This window comes from Cheilinus undulatus, linkage group 5, assembly GCF_018320785.1.
Source record: "Cheilinus undulatus linkage group 5, ASM1832078v1, whole genome shotgun sequence".
Lineage (NCBI taxonomy): Eukaryota > Metazoa > Chordata > Actinopteri > Labriformes > Labridae > Cheilinus > Cheilinus undulatus.
In genome coordinates this window covers 3,605,301-3,623,915 of record NC_054869.1, presented here as the reverse complement: position 1 = coordinate 3,623,915, position 18,615 = coordinate 3,605,301, and the positions used below count along the sequence as shown (strand labels likewise).

At 39.2% G+C, this 18,615-nt stretch overlaps 1 protein-coding gene and 1 long non-coding RNA gene across 2 annotated transcripts; both read right to left on the bottom strand.

Annotated features, from left to right (window-relative positions):
• Nucleotides 1-2,340: 2,340 nt before the first annotated feature.
• LOC121509304 lies at nt 2,341-3,106 on the bottom strand. Its single transcript, XR_005991867.1, has 2 exons — nt 3,053-3,106; nt 2,341-2,408 (listed from the first exon to the last, which is right to left on the bottom strand). It is a non-coding gene; the product is annotated as an uncharacterized LOC121509304 (long non-coding RNA).
• A 501-nt stretch (nt 3,107-3,607) lies between these two features.
• Nucleotides 3,608-16,973, bottom strand: LOC121509501 (GTPase IMAP family member 8-like). Its single transcript, XM_041786925.1, has 5 exons — nt 16,955-16,973; nt 13,861-14,423; nt 9,302-9,981; nt 5,041-6,511; nt 3,608-3,625 (listed from the first exon to the last, which is right to left on the bottom strand). Exons 1-5 carry the CDS (start codon nt 16,971-16,973, stop codon nt 3,608-3,610), a joined length of 2,751 nt encoding a protein of 916 aa, XP_041642859.1.
• Between the last annotated feature and the right edge of the window lie 1,642 nt (nt 16,974-18,615).

The window sequence follows — 18,615 nt, the reverse complement described above, 5'->3', positions numbered from 1 at the left end:
AGTTAGTTTGTTCATTTGTTAGCAACATAACTCAAAAAGTTATGGACGGATTTTGATGAAATTTTCAGGAAATGTCAGAAATGGCATAAGAAGGAACTGATTAGATTTTGGGAGTGATCCGGATCACCGTCTGGATCCAGGATTTTTTTAAAGGATTCTTCACTATTGGGAGATAAGGCTGATGCTGGAGGTGTGCGCTCTCCGAGTGCTTTTCTAGTTTTAATAAGCAACGACACAAACTTGTTTGTGTTTTGTAAATAGACTCATTTTCATGTAAAGAAATATGTATTTAAAGCTTTTTTGTCTCTGGCCAAAATCCCTGTTAGTCTACATGAATTTTGGCCATTCAGAACAACTAGTGGACATTTGCGTTAGATAGCCATGTGACCAATTACCTGCATTTAACAGCAGTAAAACACACAAATCAGAAACACTGTGATACAGCTTTAAGTCTAGGCAACAACTGGACTTGGTTGGGACTCAGTTTTCTTTCCGAACACAACCCAAGACCAAGAGAGTAGAAACTGAGCTTGACAGTAAACTTACTACAGTTATTGTTCCTGTTATTACAGCCTGCTTGTTTATTTAAATTACTCATGGCCAGATCTTTGAAATGAGTGTAGAAAGACATCCTTTTATTTGTCTTTGTGTAAGTTGCAGGATATACTCATCCCAAGGACTCTTCCCACCCAGCACTTCACCTGTTCCAACTGCTACGGTTCAGGACAGTGAGAACCAAAACTAACAGACTAAAAAATAGCACATATCCCAGAGCAGTTTCAATATTTAATGAGAAACTGCTCGAGCACTAAATGGAACTGCAAGAAAAATTTCATTGTACGTTGTACAATGTCAATAAAAATGAATGAATGAATGAATGAATGAATGAATGAATGAATGAATACTCCTAGGTGTAACACATAAACAACAGCAGCACTTAGCTGCACATTAGCACCAATAGCTGTAAGTTAGCCTGTCAGCACTTGAGCCCTTAACGTAACTTGGTAACTAACAATGGCCAAATACCATCTTACACTGAAAACACCAATGAAATGACCAAAAAAAAAAGAGAACAAATGCTCTATAAACCAAACACCATCTTAAAACTCCATGTTTTAAATGAAAACTTAGTCCTGCTGCCAATTGTCACACATTAGCCCTCATATACTGATGATCTAAACTGTAACGGCTGCTAAAACAGTAAAATCCTACCATTGTGGGTATCCTCGAAGAAAGACAAAAGCGTCCACTGTGGACAGTTCAGTCCAGTCCTCCTCCCATAGATGGTTCTTTCCACACTGCTGCTGCTGATTAGCCAGGATGCCCTGAGCATGAACACCCAGCTTCAGGGAGGTGAGATGGTGTACTTGCCACCAGCCCCAATGACCCAGGCCTTTCTGCACAACATGTGTTGAATACAGCCCCACTTCATCTGAGAATTGGTCACTCTCTATTTGTCCTATGCTTGTCCTCTTCCAGGTAGTCAGAACACTGGCAGCTACCTTGGTGTTTATGATGCTCAAGCTATCTGCAGCTCCTTTTGTTTCACCTTCTTAAAAACCTGCAGCTCTGACTGGTTAAAATCCTTCCTTGATTTTTACTGAACCGTTATTTAAGCAGAAAAACCTCACTGAGATTAAAAAGCTCTTTCTCAAGAGTGTCCTGGACAAATTTTCCCTGCATAGTTTTCAGTAGCTCTAAACTTTCATTGGGATAGGCTCTGTTTGATGTCATCCACGTTGATCTGAATATTCCTAAATTAGCCATGTGCTGTTGACATAAACAACTGCAGCAATGCAAGGGAAGCAGGTTGTACATAGTAAAATACTTAGAGTTTATATTAAAGGATTCTTGACAATGTATCTTCTAGGCAACACAATATATATGTAATTATTCACCATTAATGTATTTGGTAATTGGCATACTTTTCAGTGGGACATCTGCCTGTAAAACCAGACAGACTGACTTCCTAATGATTAGTCCTGCCTTTCGCACTTTGCTCCTCTGTAATTCACACTAACGTATCTGAATTGGCTGTGGCTTGAGAAACATGTTCTAAGATACAAGGATTTCACCAGTGTATTTCCTCACACATAAAACAATTGCTGTAAATGTCTTTCAAAGGGCACTTTTGAATAACAGAGTCAGGAAATTGCACTGGGTTAAACTGTTGTTTTTCCAGTCCTTCTTAAAGTTTCTAGATAAACAAAGTTATCACCTGTAAGACAACTTGTGTCATTAGTTTGTGTCGAGTTAATTTTCCCTTTTTCCTGGTATCATTGCCTGCCCCTACTCGCTTGAGGCCTGGAGATCAACAGAGAACGCTGGACACAACTCAGCTTGCTTCATGTTACTCCATTTATTGGTCACAACAGTTGAAGTAGCAGTGGCAGTAGCAGGTTGATAACCTCAAAAAAAATAGATAAAGAATCAGGCTGTCATTAAAAGGATTCAAATCAATGGCCTTATTAATGTCCATTTTAAATACATTTTGAACAAAGGATCAACTGCAAATATATCAATTGACTTTCTTAATTCTTTAAATTCCTTAAATTATTTAAATCACTTTAACCTTGCCCCAATAAGTCTTGAACAGTTTTTAAACTTAAATTATTTGACCAATTCATTCAAGTTCATTCTTTATGCTTAAATATTTAAATTACTTCATAAATTTAACTCAAAATTATACATGTGAACTATTGTAACTACTTTAATGATTAAAATATATTGACTTGATGTTAATGTTTTAGTGGTCTATTTTCAAATCAATCAATCAATAAATGGTCAATATTTAAACCAAATCAGATCAAATCAGATCAAATGATCTCAATCTCAATCAGATTGCCTTTATAAGTTTAAACAACGAAATAGAATTAAAGATAAATCCTAAGATAAATCAGACCTCAAATCACCAGTGTCACTATGCCAGTGTTTAACTCTACATTTGAAATAGCAGGGCTTAAATTAACAGTACACAAATCATTTTAGCCTTTCAGTCACTAAATTAAAGTTATTATAGTGTTTAGTGTGATTAAATTAAAATTTTCCTCACCACTGGCGTCTCTGAGGTCTCCATGCAGTGATTCCAACACACTCTGTGTCTGTGTGGCAAAAGGGTGACACACCTGATTCTGGCCTTCTTATTACCTCAGTTCTACCCCTCCCCCTCTATACCTGCACTGAGGAGTCTGGCTTGATCCTGCAGCCACTCTTTAGCAGGAAAGACATAAATGACTGCCAAATAAATTAACCATGACAAACATAAAATCAGAATGTCCCTAGATTGTCTCAACAGTTTGACTTTGTTGTTTCGGAGATAAAGAGTTAACCTATAATAGTAGCTGATATAGTGTAAAATGTTTGCATATGTTGAAGAAATACACATTATTACACATTTTAAATAATGGACACATGACCCTTGGATGTTATGGTATTAAGCATTGCAGTTCTGGTATGATCCAGAACATTGGGAAAAAAGAAGTAACACAAAAGCCAGATGGTGTTGGGAAAGCCATTTATTACAGAAGAAGGAAAATTGTGCTACGTATCAAACGTTGAGAGAAAATGAAAGAAACAAATATTCCTCAAACTAATAAACACTTAGTGTTTAAAAACTGACCTTCCCCTAAAAGGCAAAAAGAAATAAAAATAAATCACATCTCACTGCTCTAACCGAATAATAACTTATCAGCATCCCAAACCCAGTGTGACTAAACAAAATACCGAATACCCTGGCCCAGTCAACTTGAAACAAGTGCTTCATTACATGTAAATACACAAGATGAGTTGTCTTTTGAACAAACCCGTAATACTGACAGTGACATGAAGTGGCACAGAGGCAGGCTGAACACAAAATGTTGGCTGCCCTGGCTGCCGATTCAGTATTAGTCAAACACTAATGGACCTACACAGGTATGAGACTTGATGTTTGAGTGCAACAAAGTGCACATTTATGATGTTCAGGTTGTGTTTTAACCTAGTGAGACCAATGTCATTTATGACAAGAAGAGACAGAGGTTAAAATAAGTTAAATTAATCTTGAACCATAAATCATACCTACTTATCCCCCCTCTTATTTTTAGCCTGGGATGTGGAAGACTTCCTGGGTATTGGAAGATTTAATCCAGACCAGTCACTCCAATACTGAACATCTTTATATCCATTATTTAATCAATTTTCAATCATCTCTGCCACTAGCTTAGCATTAGCGACCACCATGAGTTCCCAAGACAGATGTCATATGGGCCATGACATGTCATGCAACACTTAAAAACTGGAAGAAAGGGCCGAGGCTCATCAGAGAGGGTCTGATGTGTCCTTCTGCGTCCCTGCAGACAGGAACTGATTTGAATAATGGCTCATAATCAGCCAATATAGAGAGTGCACGGACTTTTTGTAAAGTGAAAATATTTTGAAGACTTTTTGTCATAGTACGATTATTTTTCACTTTTTGGTCCCCAAAGAAAAGGGAGAACGAGTTAGTTCTTAGTAAATACTGTTCAGTGTGTGTCAAACATAAAAAACTTTCAGTTTTAATTACTGTTTAGTTTTTTCTTTCTTCTTTATAGTCCCATATCTCTTTTAGATGTTTGTATCCCAGACTCTTCATGACCGTGCTACGTATGTCCTGTGTGAGCTTGAACTCCAGGTTGGTGAACAGATTGGCTAATATAATAAACTGGCTAGTATTTGAACTACCAGAAGCTGCCAAACTGTAGCGGTAGTACGCAGTGTTGTCCACTGTTACACATGAAAGTGAAATCTCAGGTTTCTAGAAGTTCCTGTTGTTGTCACCAAATGGGAACAGTGGTTGTCAAAAGATCTTTGTTTTTGTGAGTACACAAGATCTCATTGAACCTTACACTTTCGATCTGCTCCTTCCATGAGTTCCTGTAACAGATCAGTGATTTCATTTTCATTGGCTTCTTGCAGGATTTCCTTTTCCTCCTCTGTTTCCATCATCTTCATATCTTTCTTGTGTTTTTTTAGCAGGCTGTTGACTTTTTGCATGTTTTCTTTCTTTTTGGTGACACATTTTACCATGCTGTAGAGTTCAGCTCGATGTTTTTTCTTCAGTTGTTCTTCCTGATAGACTGACATCACCTTTAAGAGGTCATATTTCTCATCTCTGTCTTTCATCTGTTTCTCGTGGTCCTCCTTCAGGGCTGCATATTCCTTTTGGTGTTTCTCCTTGAATTCATTGAACTCTTCAGCTTTCTTTCTGGCTTCCTCCTCAAATGTTTTCTTCAGGTTCTCCATTTTAGCCTTGTAGTTTTCCTCAATAGCTTTCTTCTCTTTTTCCTCCACTTGCCTTCTGATTTGGTCCTCCTCTTTTCTTTTCTTTTCATTAATTTCTTTTTCCCTTTCATATTCCTCTTGGAGCTTTTGTCGTTTCATTTCCTCCTCGTATCTTATCTGCTCGTTTTCCTTAAACCTTTCTTCCCACCAGTCATTCTGTTTTTTCTCCCAGTTCTCTCTTTCTTTCTTCAGTTCTTCTCTGGCTTTCTCCAGCTCTCTGTGAATGCTGTAATTTTCCTCTGATTCTGACAGCTTCCTTTTCTCCAAATCTGTGAGCTTCTGTTCCCACTCCTGTCTTTGAATTTCTTCCTGTTGCATTCTCCTCTTGTCTTCCTCCTCTCTAATTCTCTGCTCCCGCCTTCTCTCTTCTGTCTCTTTGATGATGTTTTTTTGCTTTTCCTCCAGTAGTTTTTCTCTCAGTTTCCTCAGCTTTTCAGTTTCTGCTCGTTGTTCTTGCACTCGTCTTTTCATTGCTTCCATTTCTTCTTCATGTTTTCTTTGGAGTTCTTCCACCTTCCTCTTCATCTCCTCTTCACTCCTCTTCAGGATCCTCTCTGTTTCTTTCTTTATCGCTGCTTCAGCTTCTTGCAGCATCTCATTGGTGTAGCAGCTGCCTCCATTTTCCTGTACCATTGAGTCGATCTTGGCGATCAGCACACTGACCTGTTCTTGGTTTTGTTTGTCACGGTTATCAAACAGATGGTATCTTCCTCCACAGTCAGCGATCAGCTTCCTAAATGAAGTGGTACATTTATTTTCAATGTACTCCTCAATGGACTGCTCCTCATACTTCAGTGTATCACCTCCAGTGAAAAGTATGATGGTGAAACTTTGAGCATTCTTCCCAAAGCCTTCCTTAATGAGTTTTATCGTCTCTTTCTCCTCATCTGTAAATCTGCTAATTTGTAACACCAACAAGAAGACATGTGGTCCTGGAGCCAGAAAACTGATGCATTTAATCATCTCATCATGAACCTCTTCATGGGACAAAGTTGTGTCAAACAGACCAGGAGTGTCAACGATAACGATACGACGACCGTTCACATCAGCATGAGCTTTCTGACAGTGTTTTGTGACAGAGAATTGGCTTGGTTCAGACTTAAACACCTTTCTTCCTAGAATGTTGTTCCCTGAAGAACTTTTGCCACTTCCAGTCTTCCCTATCAGCACAATCCTGAGATCCCCTGGTCTCTGCTTCGCAACAGGACCACCTGGAAAATAAGAGGACATGGAATTATTTCACTACTGTCAGATGAAAAAAACATTAACAGAGGTACAGTGCATTCAAGAAAGTATTCAGATCCTGCGCTTTTTTTCAGTTTTTTAATATTGTGGCCTGATGTAACGGTTTTAAGTTCCTCCCATTTCTCTTGCCTTTTTTGCTGAAATGTCTCTACATAGGAGTTCACCTGTGAAAATTTAGATTGACTGGACATGATTTGGCAAGGCTCTATAGAGGGCCTCCCAGCTGACAATGCATATCAGAGCAAAGACCAACCAGGACTCCTCCAAGAGCTGGTCGCCTGGCCAAACAGAGTAACTGGGGGAGAAGAGCTTTAGAAAGATGGGTGACCAAGAACCCAATGGTCACTCTGACTAAGCTCCAGAGAGTCTGTTTGTAGATGGGACAAAGTCCCAGAGGGGCAACCATCACTGCAGCCCTCCACAGATCTGGGGCCTCATCTATAAATGCTGTGTACACACAAAAGAAAGCGTACGCACAAAAGAAAGCGTATGCACAAAAGAAAGCGTACGCACAAAAGAAAGCCTACGCCACTTGTAAGCAACGTTTGGGATTTATAAAAAACAAACTTGATGGGAGAATGTGCGCACCTCCACGGCAGGTCTGACCCTGCCGTACGCACAAATTCTGGAGACGGAAAACTGCAAACCCAACAGTAGAAGGATGAAATTAAAGACTGCTATGTGAAATTGATACATTTGTGTGAAATAATCGAATGTTACACATTTCACAACCCATATCATATATAAAGGAGATATTTGGAAAAACGAAGAAAGAGGAAAAATTTACACTGATGCCCTGGGGAGTACGCGAACGCACGCACGTGCATGCGCGCCTACATACACGTAGCCTGTATTATTGAATCAAACATGTTCTGTCATTGTGAAACAAACCCTACATGTAATTATGAAACCCATTCACATAAACAATAAGGTGGAAAGTAACCGTGTTCCCAAAATGTGCCATAAATTTAAAGTTTTACATTATTAATAATTGTAATTAAAATGACAGGATCATTGCACAAAACTGCTGATCAATTAGGCTATTTAACTTTAAATAAACTATTGGGAATTACGTTCCAAATGTGTTTGTGTTGTATGTTCATTTTGCCTCTTTAACAAGAGAATACAATTACCTTTATCCGGTGCTTCTGGCACATTTGGTGCATCCGTGTCCCCCTCCCCCTCTGCCTCTGTCACCACACCATTCAGGAGGGATTCCCTAATGATCCCCATGGGGGTGAGCTCCGGTGTGCCCTTTCCCCCACCTGTCACACAGACACTCTTTCTATGGAGAGCAATAACGCTTTTTCACCTCCACTTTTATGTCGGACCATTTCTTTTTACTTCAGCCACAGTCCGACCCTCTGAGGCAACATTATTTACAGCTTCAGGCACATTGTTTTGCCTTTCTGGCATTAGTGATGCCCACACTGTGCCCAACAAATAAGACTCTTGTGCGTGTGTCCACCTCACCTATTAATATCTCGACCTTGCATTGAGTGAAATTGAGTTTATTTCGCTCGTTTTCCCTCTTGATCCATCATGAAATTAATATAATTGAATATTCATTAAGGGCGTTCACCTGACCTTTTATGGGCACTGTATGGCCGTTCCCTCACGTGCAAAAACTTTAGAGTTGATTGTGATTTATAAATGGAAACAGGCGTAGGACGTGCGTGCACACTCTGTTATAAATCTGAAAGTTTTTGTGCGTACGCATTTCCTCTGTTTCTGGCGTACGCCACCTGTAATGATCTTTCCTACACACAGTTTTATAAATGAGGCCCCTGGGCTTTATAGCAGAATGGCTGGACGGAAGACCCTCTTTAGTGCAAAACACATGAGAAACCCACTTGGAGTTTGCAAAAAAAGCACATGAAGGACGTTCAGACTGTGAGAAACAAGATTCTCTGGTCTGATGAGACCAAGATTAAACTGTTTGACCTCAATTCTAAATGTTTTGTCAGGAGGAAACCAGACACCGCTCATCACCTGCCCAATACCATCCCAACAGTGAAGCATGGTGGTGGCAGCATCATGCAGTGGGGGTGTTTTGAGCTACTGAGAGCATGTGGACAGTCTTTTTGTCCATGGTCCTCCCAGCCTTGCCTTAATCTTGTGAGACCTGGACGCTAACTCATAGCCAGAGGCATCAGCTGGGACTCCTTTGTGACAAATTTTCTTTGGCAGGTTTTTGGGTATCATTGCCAAGATCGTGTGTCTAATGCTGACTTGCTCAGAGGAGATGAGAGGGGTCACCTGCTGGGTACAGGAGTGGCAGCTGTGCTTCCAAAGGCACCTGGCGTGCTTTCCTGGGCCTGATTCAGCTCACTGCATACTGGGTGTCTGCACCTAGTAGGATGGACCGGGGGCAGCTACATGTAGGGTTAGCTAGGATGATAGCTAGAGAGATGGGACATGGGCCTGGAGCAGGCCTGAAGGATGACCATCAGAAGGCCAGAGCAGTCCAGGACCAAGATTGATGCGGCAAAGTGCTAAACTGGCACATAGTCCCATACCTGACCTGACTGACAGTACGCAGTGGAGCAAACACCTATCACATTAACAATAAACTTGTGCAACTTCATTTTTATGAGCATATTTTTGAACAAATGGCACTTAAGGCCTTTTACCTAATTAAAGCAACACTGGCTTTTACTAAACTGGCACACCCTCACGGTATTTTGTACAGGGATGATGTCGGGAGAGAAATTGGTACATTTTTCTTTTCAAATAACAAAATCAGTACTTACGCCTCATTATCTGTTTTGATCTCAAGTCCTTGAGCTCTGCTTGTAGCATGCTGACCCTTTCTATCTGGGCATGTGCAAACATTTCTGCCGTGTAGCTCAGTGGTTTCGTTGTAGATCCAGACCTTTGTTTCTGTAGATTGTCCACCAGCTCTGGGATCTGCTGCCTGTCCCTGATGTTAAGAACAAAACATTCTCTGCAGCACTGCATGAGCTCCTGGATGGTTTTGTTCTCCTTTAGAAAGTTGACAACAGCTGGATCTGAAGGATCTGACTCTAATGTAAACAGGATCACTGTGAAATCTCTGACTTGAGAGCCCAGTGAGTTCTGGATGGTTTTAAACTCTTCCTTGTCTTCGTCAGTTAGTGGACCCACAGGTAGAACCAGGATGAATGCATGGACACCCTTAGGATCAAAAAGGGAGACACATTTGAATGCTTTTTCCACTACTGCCTCCAGAGGTCTTCCATACAAGGCAGGAAGCTCCACCAGGGAAACCCAGCGTCCACACACCTCTCCCTGGTGTTTAACACACTCTGATGAGCTGGAGGCTGAATAAAGATCTGTCTGACCTAAGATGGCCTTTGCTGCTGAAGTCTTCTCTGCTGTTCTTCTCCCACACAGAACCAGGTTTAAAGCTGGTTTGTTGGGTTCAGACAGTCTTATGGACTCAGTGAGGAAGTTTCCCTTGTTTTCATGCACTATGTTTTCAATCATCTCCATTATAAACAAACGGATGTTGTTAGTCATGCTTTGGTGTCTTTCTCCACAGTCTTGAAGTAGTCGTCTGAAGGCCATTCCTCTGTCACCCCCCTCATGTGTGCTGATGACCATCGAGTGTCTAAAAGCGTCTTGATCAAAAAAACTCAGGAGGAACTTCAATGTTTGTCTGTTCTCTTCGGTGAAATCAGAAGGTTTCACTAACAGCAGCAGCACATTGGGTCCTGGAGGACAAGCTTCCACACAGCTTCTCATTTCTTGTCTCAGTGTTTCCAAGGGAAGACTGAACATTTCTGGAGTTTTCACTACTGCTACCTGTTTCCCTCTCCACTCTCCATAGGCAACCTCACACTTGTTGATTGCAAAGGCTTTTTGGGCAGAAAACTCTCTTTTCCCAGTGATTAGGTTTCCCAGTGCTACTTTTTTGTCATCGCTTTTTCCAACCAACACAATCCGGAGGTCTGGAGCTGGAATCAAGAAATGGGATTAAAAAATGACCTCAAAATGTTGCATTCATCATATTTACTGACTATAGCTCAGCTGACTGATGATGAACTCTGTTTCATATAATATTCTGCATTGTAAATAATCAAATTCATTTGTTTGCTTATATCAAGTATCAGAAGATAGGGGTTTACTAAAACGATGACTAAGGGCAAAGCCCAAGCATCTCTTCTCTCTATAGAAACAATCTCATCTTTTATAAAGGACCATGTTTACTTACATTGGGTTTTATTTTCCATTCTTGTTGTCAAATCTAGGAAAATTAAAAAAATTAACTGATTATTGGAGAATAAATAAACAGTTTGATTTCGTTGCTAGTTAAAGGCAAAAGAACCATCTTACAACTGATTCAGAAATTATTCAGACCTCCTTCACTTCATTCAATTTTATGTTGCAGCCTGATGCTACGGTTGTTTAAATTCATTTTTTCTCTCATCAGTATAAACTTGGTTTCCCATCAAGACAAAGTGAAAACAGAATTAGAATTTTTCTTTGCTAATTTATTAAAAAGACGAACTTGAAATATCAAAATGACAAAAGTATTCAGACCCTTTGCAGCTACACTTGGAATTAAACCAAGGCTCCTCCCATTTTTCTTAATTGTTGTTGAGATGTTTTTATACCTTAGTTGGAGTTTACCTATGGCAAACTGGAAATGCACACGTCTCTATAGAAGGCCTCACAGCTGACAATGATATCAGAGCACAAACCAAGCCATGAGGTTAAAGGAACTGCCTGCAGGGCTCAGATTTCTGCTGCACTTAAGAGCACAGTGGCCTCAATAATCCTCAGATGTAAGAAGTTTGGCCCAACCAGGATTTCTCCAAGAACTGGTCGCCCAGCCAGACTGAGCAATCCTAGAGGAGGGACTTAGTAAGAGAGATGGCCACGAACCCAATGGTCACTTGGACTGAGCTCCAGATGCCCTGTGTGGAGATGGGACGAAGTTCTAGAAGGACAACCATCACTGCAGCCCTTCTCTGATCTTGACTTTATGACAGAGTGGCTACACAGAAGCCTCTCCTCAGTGCAAAACGTGTGAAAGCCCACTTTGAGTCTGCAAAAAAAAAAAAGCACCTAAAGGCCTCTCAGACTGTGAAGAAACAAGCCCAATACCATCCTGACAGTGAAGCATGGTGGTGACAGCCTCATGCTGGGGAGTTTTTCAGCATATGGGATCAGAGTTTCCACTAGACTTTTTTGTCCCCGGTCAAAATGACCGGCAGTCCTAAAGAATTCGGGCCATTTAGAACAACTACTGGACATTTGCTTTAACATTATTTTGCTGTATTAACAGCAGCAAAACGCATAAATCGGAAATTCTGTGATACATCAATACATACAAGTCTGCGCTAAACGGGACTGAGGACACATTCTTATTTCCAAACCTGACCCAAAACCGAGACAGTAGAAACAAAGCCGACAGTAAACCTGAGAAATTATTTTCCTGTTATTCCATACTGGTGGACATGTACACATGATTAGACCCTAGAAATGACTGCACAAAGACTTTCTCTTAATTTTCTTTTTGTAAGTGGTTAAAAAGTATCAAAATGAAAGCTGTGAGCTTTTCCTTACACACGCAGTCAGTTACACAATATACGCCCACGTTAAATTCATAAACAACAACAGTTAGCCTCACATTAGCACCGTTAGCCTGTAAGCACATTGGCGGCTACCATAACTTAGCAGCTTACAACAGCCAGATACCATCCTCCTGCAACAACAAGAAGCATCCAAACACATAACAAAAGTGCTCTGTTAACTGGACACCATGTTAGAACTCTACATTTCAAATGAAAAATGGGTCTTACCGTCAGTCCTCATGATGATATAACTGTAACCTCTACTAAAGTACTAAATCTAACCATTGTGCTTTATTTGGACTAGTACCAAAAAGACAAAAGCTCCACAGCAGATAGTCTGGTCCAGTCCTCCTCTCATTAATGGCTTATCCAAGATTGCTGCTGCTAATTAGCCATGACGACCCCCAGCCTAACAACCAACTGTAAGGAAGAGAGATGGACCCTCGTTATCAGCTCCAAGTGGTCCATGCCGTTCTGCACGATGTGATTCTGTGTTGACTACAATCCAACTTTATCTGAGGATTGGTCAAAGGTAGATTTATCGAAGTCCACTACAACTCCTCTCGGCATAGGCCTTTCTCCCTCTGCAACTGCTGCATTGGTCTTTCAGCCGCTCAGCCATACAGTTCCCTTTGTTTCAGCCTCTTCATTACTTGGACTAATGACTAACTCAAAATCCTTCCATACCGCTGATATAAAACCTTTGGTTAACCAGGAAAACCTCATTTAGATTAAAATTCTGCTTTCCGCGAATGTTCTGGTCAAACTTTCATTCGCATCATCTTGCATACATACACAACATAATAAGCCATGCGCTTGTTGTGTGAGGATAAAGAACCTCAGCACTGCAGGTGTTGTAAGATTAGGCTACTTTGAGTTTATATTAGTTAATATATTATTAAAGGATTCTAGCAACACATCTCCTAGGTTACACTAAATATAATATGCAAGTATTCAGTATTTATTAATCTGGTCATTGGCATGTTTTCTGCCAGACATCCTCTCTTGAAACCGGCCGATGACCAGCAAATGCCGGAACGGAAACTCAGTATGGGATACTGGTCAGGGTTGAGGGAAAGCTGAATGGAACAAAGTACAGAGTTATCCTCTTTTCCACAGCACTCAGGACCTCAGACTGGGCTAAAAGGTTCAGCTTCCAACATGACAATGACCCTGAGCACCCAGCCAAGACAACACAGGAGTGGCTTAGGGACAACCGGAACTCTGACTTAAACCCTATCCAACATCTCTGGAGAGACCTAAAAATGCCTGTCCACCAGCGGTCCCCTTCCAACCTGACCAAGCTTGAGTGGATTTGCAAAGAAGAATGGCAGGAAATCCCCCAATCCAAGTGTGAAAGCTTGTTGTGTCATATAAAAAGAAAAAAACTTGAGGCTGTAATTGCTGCCTAATGTGCTTTAACTAAAGGTATAATAATAATAATAATAATAATAATAATAATAATAGCTTGGACTTATAGGGTGCCTTTCATGAGACCAATGGTCGCTTTACAGAGAGTTTGAATACTTATGTCAGCAGGATATTTAAGTTTTTCTTTGTAATACATTTGCAAAAAAATCTAAAATTCTGTTTTCAGTTTGTCATGATGGAGTTCTGAATGTAGATTCATATGAAAAGTTGATTCAAATGACTGTAGCATCAGGCTGAAACATAACAAAACAGAAAAACCTGAAGGGCTTTAAATACTTTCTGAATGCACTGTATATCAAGACATTTTTTTTTTACCAGCAGTCGCTGTCTCCTTAAATTGATCCAAGCCCAGATGCTCTCTGTTGTTCATTTCCACTATTTGATCCAACGTTGCCACCATCTTTTGAAGGTCAAGGTCTTCCAGTTTCAAGAATCTGTTACTACACAGTCTGATTATATCTAGTAAGTCTGGATTTTTCTCATAACGCCACATGATGCCTGAATTCTTCACACTGGGGGTTGATGTTAGAACCAATGCGTGGTTAAATGACTGATCACTGAAGTGTTGTAGGACTCTGACGAGCCTGTGTTTGCATTGCTCAGTGAAGTCTTCAGACTGTAGAACCAGCAGGAGCACGTGAGGTCCAGGTGCAGACAGTCTAAAGCATTTTTCTAAAAGCTTTTTAAGCTGATCACCCAAGGTTTTGTGAAGTGGAAGATCTGGAGTGTTGATGATAGTGATTTTTTCTCTGTCCCTCCACCGTCCTATGACTTTCCCAAACTGTGGTTCTTTGTCTGCAGGGAACACGTTCCCTCCCATCATGATGTTCCCCACTGTACACCTTTGAGACCAGTTGTTCCCCAGAAGAACGACCCTCAGCTCAAAATCTGAAAGGAAAACAGAAACAGAGAAGCTGATTACTTCTCAGGAAAAATCAGTCACCCATTTAGAATAGGAAAAAAAGTCCAGAGGTTAAGCTTTCCACAGGTTTTTAAGAGGTGAAAATTACAAATCTTCTTTTTTTACATTGCTTATCCCTTTAGGGGTTGCAGGGGATTGGGGCCAATCCCAGCTGTCATGGGTGAGAGGCAGGGTACAAGAGCTGTGTATCTTGACTGGTTTCATGATTTGATTGGATAATGATTACCAAACCAATGATTTGTTTTGATATCCCTAGCATCACAGTCCATCACCATTCATCCAGTTCATCATCCATCATCTGTATAAATACACACTTTAATCAAGCAGTCCGATGAACTGCCTGTGCAAATATAAATTTCTTTACAACATAAATACTTTCTTTTTATATGATATACCTTCATGATTTTTAATAACATTAACAATAAAAATATATATAGATTTAATATTCTTATTTCTAGAAAAATGATATTAAAATCTTTTGAAGAAGGCATATTGAAATAAGCTCAGTAATTGAAAGTATAAATAAAGGTTTAATTATTTCCCTCTGTTTTTCATTCATTTATGGCTTAAATTATTTTCTTAAACATTTAAATAAACAATGTTGTATAATGACATGAAACTGTTTTATCAGCTCCTTCTCCCTGTTTTTCCCTCACTCTTTAAGAAAACATTCACGTTCACATTCATCACTGTACATTTTGGTATGTTAAGTTTTATTTATTTATTTTTTTAAACATTTACAATTTTCAAACCAGTGCCGGTTTAAAAATGAAGTGGACCTCCTACAGGCGGCAGCATAACCTGATGAAAGTAGTACGAAGTCATCTTCATTAAGTCAACATGTTTTCACTGAAATTGATCTGTAGAACTTTACGTAATCATCCCAATGAGCCGTGCAGCTACAACTAAATCACACAATTATTTAAAGGCTGAATAGAATCACGTTGATTCAACATGCTAAATAGCGCAAGACAGACAAGTGCCAGAACATTAACTCCTTTACAAAAATCAACTGATTGATGGGGAATTTGTGTAAGCTGTGCTGAAGTTTGAACATTTAGAAGGATATCAATCATTTTTCATATAAAAACCTCAAACATGGGCTTTAGATAAGGCTGTGGAGGAGAATAGTTTTGGGTTGTTGCCATGAACAAACATTTGCATTAAAAAAGCATTTTTGTCCACTCATGATTTAATAAGGGTAATTAAATACTGAGAAATATTCCTGCATGGTACATTTATATCAAATTCACGATTATTTTTACGTTAACTATCACAGTGTTGAGATTAATCCCGATTCAAAATTTCAATCTCTTTGCAGCCGTACTTCTAATAAATTGTAACACTGAGGGTGTTTGTGGCCACACATGAACGACATACATAAACAAATAGATATAAGACTGACATTTTTGATCAGCTTTTAGGAATTTAATCCTTTTCAGTGCCAGTTTGAGTGCAAAAACCCTGATGTTACCAATCATTAAAAAAACAAAACCAGAAAAATGGAAATACTTTTCATAAGAGACATACAAATTGGATTTCCTTACAGGGGCTCACCACAGCCTTGAATATGTAAGTGATGAGCAACGACTTTGATTTTTATGCTTTTTCTACTTAGGATTTTAATAAATTGTTAAGATGGTATCTCCAAGAAAAAAAAAACAAACATGCCATTTCCCCTCATGTCAAATATTAGAAAATGGCCGACATTGGTGATGATCAGAAAAACTGCAAATTTGAAGCAATAACCACAGAATGAAAGCTTAATATCATAAAATAAAGGCTGATTTTAACTGTAATGAGTGGAGGATCAGATATTGTGGATTTAATGGGTTTGTATTTTTGGTCGCCTAAACACTGAGTGTGTACAAAAAGTCTACAGAGCTTATTATTGACCTGTTACAAGTTCTTTTGTTAAAGTTTTGGTTTTCCATTAAAAAAGAGAACCCTCCAAAGTTTAATTTGTTTGCATTAACAAAGTCAAAATAATAAGAATTTTAAAAAGTTACCAAATAAGATGCAAAATTGTCTAACTACCCTCTGTGGATTAGGATCAGCTTTTTAATTCTTCACAGTTAAAGCCTGAATAAAGTGTTTTAGACACAGCCTTAACCAAATGTTGATTTACATTCACACATTTGTTTTAATTTTTAAATGAATTATATTTAGTTGTCGTTCATTGTGTTTAGTGAGTCTCCATATGTTCCCTCTCTGCACAGGGAACGTGTGTGTGACACAGAGTCAGCAGCTATAATGAACACACTCACAGCTAAATGAGGAGATCAGTGTTTGACAAAAGAGCTGAGAACCCAGAGGACAAAATATGAAGGAGTGTTTTTACATAACATACAGGAAATAGATTCAGGGACACTTTCAGGTGCAGACATGCATGTGTACTGGATTTTGAATCTGAGTTGGAATGATTTTCAAAGCTTTGCACAGCCTCTGCATGAAACAGCCTCTGGACACAATTTATACAAAGTCAGACTGAACTCACCAGGTGCTGCAGTTGCCATCGTGTCTCAGAAACACAACAGGAAACTCAACCGTGGACAGGAAATCTTTATGAAAAAGAAAAACAGTTAACATTACATTTTTTCAGATCAGTTTAGTGACAGTGTCTGTCTGTCTGTGTGTATGTGTGTGTGTGTGTGTGTGTGTGTGTTAGTGTAGCTGGGTGTGGATGAAGCTGACCAACCTGTTTTCTTTTTAAAACTTTTCCTTAGTTATTTTTATATGTGCAAACAACATGACAGCTTGCTTTTTTCATCACTAGAGGTACATAAAAAAAAACTCTTTAGCTACTTTCATCAAATTCTTACTGAAATTTTTCATGTTATAAAATAAATGTACACATGGACTGCATCAGCCTAAAGTCAGTAATTACTCCTCTCTCACCTGCCTGTCATACTTCTTCTTATATTCTTTAAAATTAAAATCTGATTTGATCCCAGATCAGTTTCTGTAAATAAAACAAGCAGAAGAATCCAATCTGTAACAACTACCACAAGTTAGGGATGATAAATGATCCTGATGAACTAAATTCTTTTAGTTTTATACAGTTAAATGTTGAGTTGTACTCAAATCCCCTATTTCAAATGCACTCATTTTATGACCAGTAGATTTGTACTCACCAGCTGAAAATGTTGCTGCAGCATCACGCCGAGACGACTGACGTGATTTAGAGACGGGATGAAAATAAAACACCTTTAGACATGATTACATAATTATGGGTGAGGCTGGGTGTTTTTGAGTCGGTAGAAAAAACTGTCCCTACAGGTTTAAAAGATACATGAGACTGAACAGAGGGTGAACTTTTGTCTTTATAATGTTCTGTTTTTGATTTTAAAGTCATTGCTTGTAATTCCAAAGGTCTCATTTTTATACGCACATTTTTTTCTATGATTTTTGACCTCATCTTTTACCAATCATGTATTAAATCAAGGCTTAAAAATTTTAGGCCTCACTAAAATCATTTTTGCATTTTTCTTTCTTTTATTTCTCTGGTGTCTAGTTAAATAAAACAGTGTTGTTTTCTTTTCTCACCGTTGACACTGAAATATCTGAACTAGGTGTGGCTGTGGAAGTGTCACTTCTGGGAACCTTTAATGATTCATTTCCTCATATTTAAAATGATGCTGTATCTGACTTACACTAGTACATCCAAAGAGCCTCAAACACATTATTATAACAGCACAGGATTAACATGGAGAGTTAATGTTGTTTACCATTAAAACATAATACAGGTAACTGTTGTATTTCTGAGTTTTCTTAACATAAACAGAATCTTGACATGGTTTATAGAGTCTTTATTGCAGTGATACTCAGCTGCCCAAGAGCCACACTGTCTGAAAAATACTTTTGCAACTGGGGGGTCTGTAACACTAAATATCGTTGATATAGTGAGGTAGATCCATAGTCAAATTGGAACAATGATTGGTGGATTATCGTGGTAAAATGGGATGCAAATGTCTGCTTAGTGTCACAAGAATGAATGCATCTCCAATAGTGAGCATCTATTTTTATTCTGAGGTCCACCTGGACTAGAGACATGTTTGAGTATTACAGTGTGCTGGGTTTGAGTTACGATGCTCCTCTAAGAGCTGATGAAGTATTGTTGGGTATTTGGCTTTGGTCTTCACCTGCAGCCCCCCAGAC